Raw genomic sequence first — 15,781 nt, 5'->3', positions numbered from 1 at the left:
GTCAAAGGGTCTGTACATGAAACTTTCTAGTTAAATACCAAAGGAGTTAACAGCCCACCTTCTACAGGAATGATCCCTTTTTGAATTTTGTCTTTTTGCAGGTCCTAATTTATTGGGCCCTTGCATTGCTTCACTCCCTTGGTGAGGCTGCCTCATGCTTGGGAGGTACTTGCCCTGGTAATATGTAGAGGAAAGAAGCCAAGAAGGCCCTATAATTGGCTTTTAGTGTCACTTGATCTTGGCCAAAGATATAAAAATTACCAGCTCGGTGCACCTGTGCTTTGCATTGAACATTTTATCTATAGGAACTGGAGGTAAACAAAATAAAAGCATTACTTTGCCTAAGCTGTACCTTTCTGTAGGGGCCCTAGTGTATTTTAACGTACAGGGGTGGAGAGCTGGGGAAGAGTTCAGAATGCCCAGTCCTTGCCACCTCTCTCAAACTCTTTACAACCCTGACACCTGATTAACAACCATTCTTACCATTATTATTGGCAGTCCGAATTATGTGTTATTTACAGAAAAACGTACAAATTAAGCCTATTTTTTAAATGATGACTTAAATAAATGTTTGGGGAAAAAACCTGCAGGAACATTATTTTGGTATCATATACTTTAGAACATAAACACCTAAATAAAAGATACTTTTTTGTAGAAGAGCAAAAGTGAAGTGTCACTCGTTCTGAGACCTCCTCGTCTGTGAAATTCCACAGTCTCTTTTTATTCATAGATTTTTCCACAGCAAATACTAGCTGAAAGAGAGGAAAACACATCAACTGAATGCAAAATAAAATAAGAAAGAGAGTGCAGAAAAAGACAATTATAATATCCTTAAGCATCCATCTAGCTTTAAAATTCCACGATGCTATCATTAAATTTCCTTTTTCTCAAAAGAAAGAGTGAAACTGATTATTAACCATTTAGATTCCATGTTTAGGGATATACAAAAATTAGGTATTAAATAAAAAAATATAATTCACTGTCATTAACGATCAACTGAACATGATTTGGGGCAACTAACATTTAAGTGAAGTACAGAATAAAGACTTTAAGTAGAATGAGAAGTGACAAGTGATTTTTAACCTATAAAAATGGAGCGTGTCACCCATTTGGCATTTCTTATTTAAATGTCACAAAAGATGTAAGGTAATACATAAGGGCACATAAAATATAGTAATAACATAAATTCTAAGTGAAAAAACATCAGAAATAGTGACAAAAATCTATGCCACATGTAAGAATTATAAAAATGCATACTTGATATGGGGAGAGGGTTCATAAATTTGGCTCTAAGCTTTCTAAAAATAATGTGCACAGAGAAACCCAATCAGTTCCCTAATTCGCACGGTCCAGAAGCTAAACAATTGATCAGAAGAGGCATAACTTTCTTAATAATGATATCAAAAGAAATTTCTTCAAAGACAATATTATGTAATATAACAAACAAAGTTCTTAGCAATGACCTTATGGGAGACAATGACAAGTTTTATAAGGTTACTTCATATACTGTCCCTCAGTGCAGGTCAATGGAAACAAAGTTAGATAATTAAAATGCTACAATTTCTGAAATAGGGCATTTCTAAAATTTTACATGCTTCTTAGGAACGAAAGAGATACAAAAAGCAAGAGGAAGGAGGATCTACTGCATCTCTCTAGCACTGAGCCCACATTCAACCCAACCACAAGAGGATGCACAGCCAATGCTATCAAATACACATGGATATAGATTACATTTCAAAATGCCAAATAGGATGAACGATTGTGAAAGAGGTACATTTATTTAAAATGGTAAAAATGGCAGAAGGTTGAATAACTTGCCAGGGGAGGGATTATCACCATTTTCTTCCCTTACCTCCATAAGTACAAATATCAAAGGTTTGAAGGTGGGATATTTGATGGGAGAGAATGTTACAAAACTGGAAGAATCTGTAGCACCTGGATTCTTAGCTGTACACTTTTTTACTAGAAAAAGGTTTGGGGGGATTCTGTGGGGTTTTGCACTTCTCAAGATAATGAGGTCTCCTTCTCTCTTGGGGTGGAAAATAACTTTTGAAGGCTTATTTGGATCTTAAGTACTAAAAGAGATGAAAACTGGCTGCACAGAGTTTGCTTTAGGTTTGGGCTTAAGGGGAAACAGCTTGTGGACCCTCACATTTACTTGTAAACCATGTTACCCAAATAACTGACATAGGAATTAAACAAAAAGCAGGGGATTCATAATAGATACTCGGTCCAGAAATAAAGAATAAGTATCTGACTGTCGTTATTTTATGTCTTACTCTCAGGATCCTGAGAGAATTGAAGAGGTGAAGAATTGCAAAACCTATTAATTTCATATTACAGCAATCACTTGGAACTAAATGGAAGGTCTAGCAGAATACTGCTACTGCACAAGAAAAATTGTTAAACCATTATAACTTGTTTCACAATAGTAAAAAATTATCTTTAAAATAACGACTATTTTAAAAATATGTAGCTTTGGTTGAAAATATAAATACTGACATGTATTACACTCAAGACACCAAGCAATGGAGTGGAAAAAGCTGTTTCAACATAATCCCAGCATAGAGAATTAATCTAAATATGCCTAGGATCACTGTATACAAGTATAATCAATTAAGATATAACTTTAAGAATTCCTGATATTTCAGACTTACTCTATGTAGGATATTTTGAAATTCATTTCCCATTTCTAAAGTTGTAATAATAAATACTCCAAGAACTAAAAGTCCCCCTGGTAGCATTCTGGATACCTAAAAACAGAAATATAGTATTAGCTAACAAAAGCATTTGACATCATATGCAATCTTTTGTGTTTGAGAAGCTAAATATTAAATCAGCAAATGCCTACCTAGTACCAACTATATGCAAAGCATTGAAGTAGGGGCTTTGAAAAAACTGGTTAAAATATTGAGAAGTGGGGACTTCCCCAGTGGCACAGTGGTTAAGAATCCGCCTGCCAATTCAGGGGACACTGGTTCGAGTCCTGGTCTGGGAAGATCCCACATGCCACAGAGCTACTAAGCCTGTGCGCCACTACCACTGAGCCTGCGCTCTAGAGCCTACAAGCCACAATTACTGAGCCCGCGTGCCACAACTACTGAAGCCCGCGCGCCTAGAGGCCGTGCTCTGCAACAAGAGAAGCCACCGCAATGAGAAGCCTGCGCACCACAATGAAGTGTAGCCCCCGCTCGTCGCAACTAGAGAAAGCCCGTGCACAGCAACAAAGACCCAACACAGCCAAAATGGGTGAAAACCAAGACGAATGGGGTGTTATTATGCACACAATCTTCCTAGAGTGTTCTTAACTTTTTACCTTAAAACTACTTTATAAATAAAACCATTTAGTAATGACACTCTTTAGCTACATCAATAAATAAACTCCTTTCTCCTAAGAGCGAAAACTAAAATATCTCCTAAATTTTTCAATGGCTTCCACTATCAGCTAAATAAAATACAAATTTTTATCTTAGACTGGTGTTGCAGACTCTCTAAAATCTGGCTGATCTGATATTCAGAGCCTCATTTGATACTACTGCCCACGAAATATTCAAGCATCAATCGCAAACTTCTCACTGTTCTCCACATATATGGCTAGGCTTTCTAACTCTATACCTTTACTCAGGCTGCTCACTCAGCCTGAAAAGACTTTCTCTTACACGTCTACATGTCTGAACTCTACTGAATACCTCGAAGTCAGCTTGAGGAAGCTGCCTTCCCTGATCCTTTGATCTCCAAACTCCTGCAGGACCTCAGTGTAGTTTTCCCAAGGAGCTTATCACATGAACGTGTACTATGGTTATGTCTGAACCTTACTAGTTGATCTGGGAGCTCCTTAATGGAAGAAGTTAATTCTCAACTACCTTTGTATCCCTATAATATTCAGCAGAGTCTGGGATTTGAGCAGAGGGGGTCCAACTTGAAACTCCATTGTTTCCTATTGTTTAGATTTACCTCAATTTTTAAAGCCTTCTTATTGATATTGGGCATTTAATATTATTTCCAATTTTTCTGTACCTTAAAATAATATTGGTTAAAAATCCTAGCAAGTTTCTGTGTTCACAGGATTATTTGCTTATAATAAATCTCCTGAGGTGGGTAACTAGGTTAAAGGGTCATACATATTTTTAAGGATTTTGACACATCCTACCAGTTTGTCCTGCATAATATCTGTGATTTTCCTTCCACATCATTGTGGCTAGTTCCTAGTGCCACATGTATTCCTTTCTACCATTTATACTCATAGTGCTCTGGTTACCTTTTATGTACTTAATATATGAGCAAACTGATCACAAAGTTAAGTCTTCAGAAAATTAGATACCATGGTCTAACCCCTAATATATTTGCATTATGTCTGCTGGTGGTTCCCTCTGATTTCATAAATTCTATTTACTACAGTGACACAAGCTTGACATACATAAATAAGGAATAAAGCTTTCATACTTAGCATGGGGAACTTGCACATCTTTTCAAAATCATCAACAAATAAAATTAACCATTTCTTTCTAGAGGCAAAAAGATTATCTATTTTACTACATAAGTTTTATGTTTGTGTGTATAGATGTATATAGACTAGACATAGATATAGATATAGGTATGTAATTTTACAGAAGGCCAAAAGCAAAATTAGAGTAGAAAGTTATTTACAAACCATTGGAAATTTAAGTTTAAAATATTTAATATTTCATTAGAAGTTGGTATTAAATATTTGTTGCATTTTTCAAAAATATAACTACATACTACCCCCCATCACAAATGCAGATAAACATGTGTGTGTGTTTGAAGATTTAAAGATAATTGTAGAAGGAAATTATTTTATTTTTACCTAATTTAACATACTTTATTGGATGATATAATCCATTCAATAACTACTTTTAAGTGAATTTACTCATCATTCCCTCTGACTCACCCCAAATCTGTTTCCTCTTCGTGTAATGGCAACGTCATCTTCCTAGACCCAGGCTAAAAACAAAATCTCAATAATTTTTAGCAACTCTCTCACAATCTCTTTTTACTGCCAATCTACTTGGTCACTGAATCATCTTAATACTAGCTCTTTCTCTGAAATGTTTTGGCAATGAGGTTTTAGCCCACTGCTTTAGTTTGCTTATTTATCCATTCACTTATCCAATATTTTGGAGTTCTCATCATAAACCATGGGAACACTATGCTTGGCACTAAGGATACAGCCATAAACAAAAGAGCCGTGACCCTGTCCTCAGGAAGCTTAGAGTCTAGTCACTAGCTCATGTCACCTTTTTTTTTTTTAATTAATTAATTTTATTTTATTTATTTTTGGCTGTGTTGGGTCTTCGTTTCTGTGCGAGGGCTTTCTCCAGCTGCGGCGAGCGGGGTCCACTCTTCATCGCGGTGCGCGGGCCTCTCACTATCGCGGCCTCTCTAGTTGCGGAGCACAGGCTCCAGACGCGCAGGCTCAGTAGTTGTGGCTCACGGGCCTTGTCGCTCCGCGGCATGTGGGATCTTCCCAGACCAGGGCTCGAACCCGTGTCCCCTGCATTGGCAGGCAGATTCTCAACCACTGCGCCACCAGGGAAGCCCTCATGTCACCTTTTTTTGAACTATTACTGTAACTGTATATTTTCTCCTCTCTCTCTCTCCAATCCCTCTACTCTCCATTTACACTGTACCAAGGCACTGCAATTACTTTCTCAATTATTGGCAGGATTATTTCTCAATCCTTCTCAAAATAGGGAGCTCTGAAAGTCTACCATAGAGCTACTGGCTCCAAAAGAACTCCTTCCTTCCTAGAATGACACTTCAAAACCATCCATAAACTGGCCCCATACAGTCTTATGTCTAAAAGCATTCTTTTATATACACCATGCTTCAATTATACCCAATTGTGTGCTATTCTAACATACCTTTAAATTTCATGCCTTTGGGTCATTTATCCACTGTCCTTTGTGCATTCAATGTGCTCCCTGACTTCTACTAGCAAAGTCCTATTCATCTTTCAAGTTCAGAGCCTTCTGTGAAGCTGTTTGAATCCAACCTTTGACAGATATTTAATCATTCCCCACTCTATATTCCTATAGTACTGTCCTATTTTTATTCACTTCTCTTACAATTTGTTTTGGTAATAATGTCTTTCACTTTGCTTAAAATATAAATTCTAAGGACATTAAAGAAAAATTTAACCATCATTTTATTTCCTCAGTACCTGGTTTAAGTCTTTAAAACAATCTGACCAGCAACAATGTTACCAATAACTAATATTATTTTAAAATAAGGAAAAATTGGAAATAAGGTAAATGACCAATAACAGGATATAGGTTAAAAAACACAACAGATAAAAGTTAACAATGGAAAAGCATAGTGTACAAGATCAAAGGCTTTCAAGTCACACCGCCTGGGTTCAAATCCCAGTTTCACTACCTATTACACTAATCTTGGGTGGATTACTTAACTTCAAGTAAGAAAATGCTTTTTTAAAAACTAGATGCAAGTAATCAATAAATAAAAAATATACTCATGGATGAAACAGAGCAGAAAATACTTCTATTTTTGATATACTACCCAAGTTTTGAAAACTTAAGAACGAGTACTCTGAAATCCTAGTCTAGTAACCTGAGGATAACGTACTTTTATTTTGTTAGTCAATAAACACAAACTTAACTATATAAAGAAACAAACATGATGACCTGGTTGGCATGTTCTGTGGCCCATTCTTCATCCAAGTTATCCAACTTAGCTTTGGAATGTTTGGAGCTCTCATCTTGTTCCTCTTTGGGTGGCGTTCTAGTGGCAAGAATCACGTAATCCTTTTGTGAAGAACACTTAAAAACAAATTAGAAAAGCTTATTAGGGTGATAACTGACTGAGGAATGCAAAGCCCTTATGACATGCAAAAACTGAGCAATATTTATAGCAGCTTAAATTGTTTATACCTGTATTATACCAGAATCTACAGAGTAAACAATTTTCATGGATAGCCTTACAACATTTTCCTCACATGTTATTTATCTTTTAATATATTTAATACCAGCTCCTTGTTTATTTGGGCAACCTGAATGTGAATCATGCAGTGGTCCTTAAAAATGGCTTACTGAGATGGCTTCACAGGTGAATTCTATCAAACATTTAGAGAAGAGCTAACACCTATCCTTCTCAAACTCTTCCAAAATATTGCAGAGGGAGGAACACTCCCAAACTCATTCTACGAGGCCACCATCACCCTGATACCAAAACCAGACAAAGATGTCACAAAGAAAGAAAACTACAGGCCAATATCACTGATGAACACAGATGCAAAAATCCTCAACAAAATACTAGCAAACAGAATCCAACAGCACATTAAAAGGATCATACACCATGATCAAGTGGGGTTTATCCCAGGAATGCAAGGATTCTTCAATATACGCAAATCAATCAATGTGATACACCATATTAACAAATTGAAGGAGAAAAACCATATGATCATCTCAATAGATGCAGAGAAAGCTTTCGACAAAATTCAACACCCATTTATGATAAAAGCCCTGCAGAAAGTAGGCATAGAGGGAACTTTCCTTAACATAATAAAGGCCATATATGACAAACCCACAGCCAACATTGTCCTCAATGGTGAAAAACTGAAACCATTTCCACTAAGATCAGGAACAAGACAAGGTTGCCCACTCTCACCACTATTATTCAACATAGTTTTGGAAGTGTTAGCCACAGCAATCAGAGAAGACAAAGAAATAAAAGGAATCCAAATCGGAAAAGAAGAAGTAAAGCTGTCACTATTTGCAGATGACATGATACTATACATAGAGAATCCTAAAGATGCTACCAGAAAACTCCTAGAGCTAATCAATGAATTTGGTAAAGTAGCAGGATACAAAATTAATGCACAGAAATCTCTTGCATTTCTATACACTAATGACGAAAAATCTGAAAGTGAAATTAAGAAAACACTCCCGTTTACCATTGCAACAAAAAGAATAAAATATCTAGGAATAAACCTACCTAAGGAGACAAAAGACCTGTATGCAGAAAATTATAAGACACTGATGAAAGAAATTAAAGATGATACAAATAGATGGAGAGATATACCATGTTCCTGGATTGGAAGAATCAACATTGTGAAAATGACTCTACTACCCAAAGCAATCTACAGATTCAATGCAATCCCTATCAAACTACCACTGGCATTTTTCACAGAACTAGAACAAAAAATTTCACAATTTGTATGGAAACACAAAAGACCCCGAATAGCCAAAGCAATCTTGAGAACGAAAAATGGAGCTGGGGGAATCAGGCTCCCTGACTTCAGACTCTATTACAAAGCTTCAGTAATCGAGACAGTTTGGTACTGGCACAAAAACAGAAATATAGATCAATGGAACAGGATAGAAAGCCCAGAGATAAACCCACACACATATGGTCACCTTATCTTTGATAAAGGAGGCAAGCATATACAGTGGAGAAAAGACAGCCTCTTCAATAAGTGGTGCTGGGAAAATTGGACAGGTACATGTAAAAGTATGAAATTAGAACACTCCCTGACACCATGCACAAAAATAAACTCAAAATGGATTAAAGACCTAAGTGTAAGGGCAGACACTATCAAACTCTTAGAGGAAAACATAGGCAGAACACTCTATGACATACATCACAGCAAGATTCTTTTTGACCCAGCTCCCAGAGAAATGGAAATAAGAACACAAATAAACAAATGGGACCTAATGAAACTTAAAAGCTTTTGCACAGCAAAGGAAACCATAAACAAGACCAAAAGACAACCATCAGAATGGGAGAAAATATTTGCAAATGAAGCAACTGACAAAGGATTAATCTCCAAGATTTACAAGCAGCTCATGCAGCTCAATAACAAAAAAACGAACAACCCAATCCAAAAATGGGCAGAAGACCTAAATAGACATTTCTCCAAAGAAGATATACAGATGGCCTACAGACACATGAAAGAATGCTCAACATCATTAATCATTAGAGAAATGCAAATCAAAACTACAATGAGATATCATCTCACACCAGTCAGAATGGCCATCATCAAAAAATCTAGAAACAATAAATGCTGGAGAGGGTGTGGAGGAAAGGGAACACTCTTGCACTGTTGGTGGGAATGTAAATTGATACAGCCACTATGGAGAACAGTATGGAGGTTCCTTAAAAAACTACAAATAGAACTACCATACGACCCAGCAATCCCACTACTGGGCATATACCCAGAGAAAACCATAATTCAAAAAGACACGTGCACCCCAATGTTCATTGCAGCACCTTTTACAATAGCCAGGTCATGGAAGCAACCTAAATGTCCATCGACAGATGAATGGATAAAGAAGATGTGGCACATATATACAATGGAATATTACTCAGCCATAAAAAGAAATGAAATGGAGGTATTTGTAATGAGGTGGATGGAGTTAGAGTCTGTCATACAGAGTGAAGTAAGTCAGAAAGAGAAAAACAAATACAGTATGCTAACACATATATACGGAATCTAAGGAAAAAAAAAAAAAAAGGCCATGAAGAACCTAGTGGCAAGATGGGAATAAAGACGCAGACCTACTAGAGAACAGACTTGAGGATATGGGGAGGGGGAAGGGTAAGCTGGGACAAAGTGAGAGAGTGGCATGGACATATATACACTACCAAATGTAAAATAGATAGCTAGTGGGAAGCAGCCGCATAGCACAGGAAGATCAGCTCGGTGCTTTGTGACCACCTAGAGGGGTGGGATGGGGAGGGTGGGAGGGAGGGAGATGCAAGAGGGAAGAGAAATGGGAACATATTGTATATGTATAACTGATTCACTTTGTTATAAAGCAGAAGCTAACACACCATTGTAAGGCAATTATACTTCAATAAAGATGTTTAAAAAAAAAAATGGCTTACTGGAACAGATTAGACAGTTCAACAAATATAAAAACCCAATAAAATAAAGCAACAAATGACCTTGTGCATCTTACTTTCATAAAAACAATGATAGTGGGGAACGTGTTCATGTGTGTCCACAGAAAAACAAAGGTGAAGTGATATTAGATTTATGTTCCTCAGTTTTAATAGCAATTAAATGCTAACCAGAAGTGGGAAACCTAAAGATAAATTTAGGGAAAATTTAATAGCTCAGTCTCATTACAGTGAAAATTTCCTATAAAGAAAGAGTAAAAATACAAGTTAGCACAATGTTATCCTCACACATGACCTGAAATTCTAATCGTTAGTGTCATCCTGGAACAGAAAATAAAGGAAGAGAAATTATTTCAATAAAAGTTATTTCCAGAAAGTTACATTGAAATGCACACAAGGAAAAGGTAGGTGCTGATTAAGAAAGCTCTTTCTTTTCATAAAATCTATGATTTTGAAAAGAAAAAGAAACTGACTCTGGGAGTAGGAGACAGGCAAGCCTGAAAGCTTGAGCGGAAGGAAAGAAAAGTGATGAATCCTGGAACAAAGAGAAAGAAGAAGCATGTAGAATACTGAAAGGAATGAAAAGGCAGCATGAAGAGAGATTGGAATTCTCCCTAAATTGTGGGAGACTTATACGTAAGATGGTGATTTTGCTGAGCTCTAGAAACAGCCTATGTGCTGTAAGGCAGGTTTGGAAGAGGGTATTTCTCCCTGACCTTTCACCTTTACTGATCACTTCTGTTCCTAGCAAAAAGAACCCCATACTAGATGTTAAGTAACCTGAATGTAAAAGAAGTTCAGATTGTTGCCAGGAGAGGTCGTCTGGCTGTCTAATGAGAAGCCTCAGAGGGTGGTATTACCTGGGTGAACAGTGCAGGGTCTGCCCTCTGTCTTACAAGTTAAGAAATTGGATTTGTGAAAACTCTGAGAATGTACCTACCTGTCTCTCAGGGCTACGCTGACATTACCTAAGATCATTCAGAATGATGCTAAAACTAGAATACCATGAAGGGATGTGAACATGCAAGTCCTCTGCGTGGTGCATTCTTTATAAGTAGGCAACATAGGGCATCAAATTATAAGAGAAAGTAGCTTGGGAATGTGGATAGAATCAGAACAAGTTAATTATCCAATTTGAAGGTTCTAAGCCATCATGTTAAAATATCCAGAAAGAAAACTGCCCCCAGTAGGATTTTATTTGCTATTAGGCCTCAAAATTAATCTTTGGACCAGAGTACACTCTCCCCTAAATAGTGCTTAGATGTATGTAGCCAGTTTGTTTGTGTGACTCTTCTTTTTTCATTTCTGTGTACTGCTGACAAGTCCTCCCTGCTGATTAACACATTCTTTTTTTTTTTAATATATTTTTCTTAACCATATTTGCTTATTTATTTATTTTTATTTTATGGCTGTGTTGGGTCTTCGTTTCTGTGCGAGGGCTTTCTCCAGCTGCAGCAAGTGGGGGCCACTCCTCATCGCGGTGCGCGGGCCTCTCACTATTGTGGCCTCTCTTGTTGCGGAGCACAGGCTCCAGACGCGCAGGCTCAGTAATTGTGGCTCACGGGCCTAGTTGCTCCGCGGCATGTGGGATCTTCCCAGACCAGGGCTCGAACCCACGTCCCCTGCATTGGCAGGCAGATTCTCAACCACTGCGCCACCAGGGAAGTCCCTGATTAACACATTCTCCCTTCAATTATAATAAATCAGTGGGTGCTTATGCTTTTTAAAGTAACTGTCCAAATATCCATTCCATTTTGGTTTGATTTTTGAGCCTTAACTCTAAGAGGGAAATAAAATTTGTGTAATTTCCAAATTTCTCCCAGTCCCTTTCCCTCAATCTCCACTGAATCAATATTAAAAAAAAATTCAATAAATGGGTACGATAATATACAATAAAATATATGACCTATATTTGCTACAAGTCTGAAATAAGACAAACTAGAAATAAAATTGTAAAAAGCTACCTTTGTAAAGAATTGGACAACCCGGAATTAAAGATTAAAGGGGTGCAAAAGTCACTTTGGAAAGACAATAAAACGTGAATAATCTGGTCAGTAGAATTCTAATTTTGCAGTTTCTACCTTATAAGTTACTTTTACATTGTCAAAAGGGAATGTGTTCTGACTTGGGCAAACCTGGGCTACATTCTTCTTTTTCATTCCATCCCTCCATCCCCTAACTTGAATTTATTGTTAAATAGCATATTTTAACTTTAAATCAACAAATTTGCTTTATCAGTAAATGCATAGGAAAAGATACATACCTGTCCTATTAAAAGACCAGAGACAAAAGCTTTTCCTTGGAGACTGATGTTTGAAAGATACTGGCCGACAGTCTCTTCTACAATGTAGGTTCTTCCCATTATTAAGAACTAATTCAACCTCCTAAATTACAAGAAAAAATACAGAACATTTTTAGGCAAAAAATATAATTTGCAATGTTTTCCTCATGGGGGTAGTATAAAGAGAGAAGTTGTACTACCCTGATACTACCCCATACCTTACAGTGATTGCTTATTCAATAGGGTATTCTTTCTTGCAAAGGTTGAATGTAGCTTCAGAATTCTCAACAGAGTGTTGCAGGAAATGACTACCAATCAACCAGAGTTGACATGAGCGATAAAACTTACTCTCATACCTCAGATAAAGAAGAGAACACTAAACTACTAGTAGCCAACACACCTGATTTCTCATTCAGATCTATTACTCCTTAGTTGTATCATCTTTGGTAATTTACTGCTGAGCCTCACTGTACTCATTTCTAAAACAGAAAAGATGATAATTTCTGAGTTGCTCAATGGGAGGTAAAGGGAATCAAATTCATGTATTCAGTAAGCACACTATAAAGAACCACTATGCACAAGAAATTGTGCCAAGTGGGATGGCACGAAGATGAATAATACTTGGCCTCTGCCCTTGAGGAACTCAGAGTACAGCTGGAATGATGGAAGTAGACAAATAGCAATACAGTAATAACAAACATTTGTAGCGCTTCCATTTTGTGTAAGGCATTGTTCTAAGTACTTAACATATGGTAACATTTAATATTCAGAAAAACCCCCATGAGGTAGGGGATATATATACACCCTTGTTTTACAGATTTAGAAACTGAAACGAAAAAAGGTAACATAACTTGCCCAAGTGACAAATCTGGTAAGTGGCAAAGGTAGGATTTAACTTCAGGCAGTCTGGCTCTAAAATCCATTTCTTAAATAGGATTCTTAAATACTGTGCTCATACTAAGGAGTCATACCCAGTCTCTCAATTAAACTTTCACTAAGAGGGACTCCTGTTCTGCCCTCTCGCCAGTTTTGGGATGAAAATCAGCATATTCCTCTTACTGGCTCATGCTCCTTTGATTTGAGTTTCTGTAGCTTAAAATCAAAGATGCTGAATAAAAGAGGTAGGAAATAATAAATGATGATCTCAAGGAGTTCACATTCAGTGTGGGAGAAACAAATGTAAAGACATGATTCCAAAAAGCTATAAAATAGCCACAGAGAGACTGAAGAAACACAGCTGCAGCATTCTGAATAGCGGTAATAGTCACTTAGGTCCTGCAAAAAAAATTCCAATCTTATTCAGGACAACAAAGTCCAGGCAACTCTAGATGTGCTGAGGTGGCTTATCTGACATCAGTAAAATAAACTGCCAGTCACAATGATTTACATTACTCTAAAACTAAAGCCCAGAGAATTGCTTCCAGTTTGAAATGGCCTATTAGATGGTCTTTTTCCAAAGTTCCTGTTTGGTTTTGTCTCAAAATGCATTAAATTTCTTCTTAGCTCTCAGGTTTGCACTTTTTTTTTTTGGTGAAGTCTAGGACTGCCTGTCTAAATCATTAATGCCTCTAAAAAGTTAAGGGCCTTCCACTTTTACCACCCTAAGGTATGCATTTCTGTGTATTAAACTTTCTTCTACTTCATCATGCTATTCTACTCCTTTTCCTTCTGCCCTAAATAATTCTTAATTCTTACAAGAAATAGCAGTTAACAGTGACTCCAAGGTTATGATATGTAACTTTCTAATCTTACTTTTTCCAAGGTGTCATCTACTAGTCACATTAATGTGTAAGAAACTGAATGCAACAGAAAGATGAAAATCTTTGGGTTATGAAATCTGGTTGACTGTCGTATATTTTTTTTCTTTAGTGCTCCTTCAAAACTTTGAAATGTAGCTAACCATACTTTATAAAGGACACTAATAAAAATGTAGATCTTCTCTTACACAGTTCAATTTTTCCTGAAATGCTGTGTATCAGCAGAAGCTTTGCAAGTTGTCCAAACGCTGACTTGAGACCACTCAACTTCCCTGGACTCTGGTTTCCTAGTCTACAAAATAAAGAATTTGGATCATAGCAGGTCGGAAAACCTAATTTTAGGATTCTCGAAGTCCAAGTACAGAACATCTGCGTTTTCCAAATGGTAGATCAATGATGATAATATTGTGGCCCTAGGACATAATACAGTACTGCACATACAAGCAACCTTAATTAAAGTGCTTATATAAAATATTTTGGGGGAAAGAAACAACCTTAAGCTCCTTACTGCTAGTCTCAAAGGTCTGCTACTGTGGGAATTGTAGGGAGGATGACATTAGGAATGCTTTATTTTCAATAAAGAATTTAACAAATTCTTTTAGAAGAGTAATCAAACATGAAATAATCTACGGATTCAGCTTAGAAGTCACAGAACTACAATTTGGAAACAAGTAGCTCTGTTATGGTGGCAGGGTGAGAAGTGGTTTTTAAGAAGGAACGTGTTTAACAACTTCCGTTCCAACAGTTTTTCAATTTTAACAATATAAACACAAGGCAACATTTTCTGTAACGTTACCTTAAAACACAAATAAAGGCTACACTCAAACTCCTCTTGGTTTTTTAAAATCCTCTTCCTGGAAAATAAACCGAGCTCCTTAAATTCCTATTAAATCACTGTTACCAACTCCGCCACCAAAAAACCAAAAAATCTAAGTAAGATAAGTCTCACAACTGGACTTGAGTGTGTCGTACAGGAGTGACCGTCCATATGTTTCCTACACTCTATCCCTTTCTGTCCTCCTTGAAAAGGCAGTTCTCTGTGCCCGAGTGCACACACATCACACACACACACACGGATTCCACCCTCAGGCTGACTCACCTGTACTCAGACTGTGCACGCGTGGCAGACAACTCAGTCGAACTGTCAGACCACCTGAGAAAGGTGTTTAGAGTGCAAGTACCAGCCTCCAGGGACCAGATTCGTCTCCGGTCCCAATTCCACAGTCAATGAATTCATCAGAAAGCGACGAACTTCCCGCACCTCACTTCCTACTCCACACCCGTGGTCTCTGGAGTCAGGTGGCTCAGATTGATGACGCACGCTGGCCCCCTGCTTTCACCGCAGCGCCTCAGCCAAAGCGACTGCGGTCGCCACCCCGCCCCCTTCCGGGCGCCATTAAGAGCGTGGCGGTAGCCCGGCGTCTGCCGGCCGGCCCTGCTGGGACCGATGCCCTCTAGCGGCCCAGTGTCTAAAAGCCGCCAAAGAGGACGACCCATGGCATCCCGGAGCTATGACGGTAAGGTCGCTCTCCTCTTCAGGGAGGAACGTAGGTTAACGGGTATTATGTGGCGCCACCTCGCGGATAAGTGGTCGCGCGACAGGCAAGGAGAGCCGGGGGGCGGGGAGAAAGGAGGAAGCGGACTTGGTGGTGCGGAATTGGGCTCACGGAAGGGATTGGGAAAAACTACGTTTCCCAGAAGCCTAGGCGGCTAGAAGCGGGTGGAAAAGGGGGCCGGAAAGCGGAGTGCACGACAGGGGTCAGAGGCTGCCTCTGAACTCGTATTCCCAGGGTGCACAGCTTCCGGTGGTTGCGCGCGCACTGCGGACGCGGGCGCTGCGGCGCGTCCGGTGCAGCGGTTAACG

The 15,781-nt window shown here is 38.2% G+C and overlaps 2 protein-coding genes across 5 annotated transcripts in view; one reads left to right on the top strand and one right to left on the bottom strand.

Moving 5' to 3' along the window:
* The window catches only part of ODR4 (odr-4 GPCR localization factor homolog), a 42,855-nt gene extending 27,644 nt beyond the window's left edge, over nt 1-15,211 (bottom strand). The window contains exons 1-5 of one of the 2 annotated variants that reach the window (XM_036869693.1): nt 15,017-15,211; nt 12,143-12,263; nt 6,663-6,797; nt 2,658-2,753; nt 646-776 (exon numbers count right to left, since the gene is read on the bottom strand). In XM_036869693.1, coding sequence (XP_036725588.1) covers nt 646-776; nt 2,658-2,753; nt 6,663-6,797; nt 12,143-12,241 — 461 coding nt within the window. In that variant the 5' untranslated portion in view covers nt 12,242-12,263; nt 15,017-15,211. The remainder of the gene's footprint in view (nt 1-645; nt 777-2,657; nt 2,754-6,662; nt 6,798-12,142; nt 12,264-15,016) is intronic. The other variant, XM_036869701.1, reaches the window with a different exon arrangement.
* Nucleotides 15,212-15,312: 101 nt separating this feature from the next.
* The window catches only part of TPR (translocated promoter region, nuclear basket protein), a 66,799-nt gene continuing 66,330 nt past the window's right edge, over nt 15,313-15,781 (top strand). For all 3 annotated transcript variants that reach the window (XM_036845986.1, XM_036845995.1, XM_036845977.1), the window contains exon 1: nt 15,313-15,434. In XM_036845986.1, coding sequence (XP_036701881.1) covers nt 15,365-15,434 — 70 coding nt within the window. In that variant the 5' untranslated portion in view covers nt 15,313-15,364. The remainder of the gene's footprint in view (nt 15,435-15,781) is intronic.

Source organism: Balaenoptera musculus, chromosome 1 (genome assembly GCF_009873245.2).
Source record: "Balaenoptera musculus isolate JJ_BM4_2016_0621 chromosome 1, mBalMus1.pri.v3, whole genome shotgun sequence".
Classification (NCBI taxonomy): domain Eukaryota; kingdom Metazoa; phylum Chordata; class Mammalia; order Artiodactyla; family Balaenopteridae; genus Balaenoptera; species Balaenoptera musculus.
This window is presented reverse-complemented; position numbering and strand designations above follow the sequence as displayed.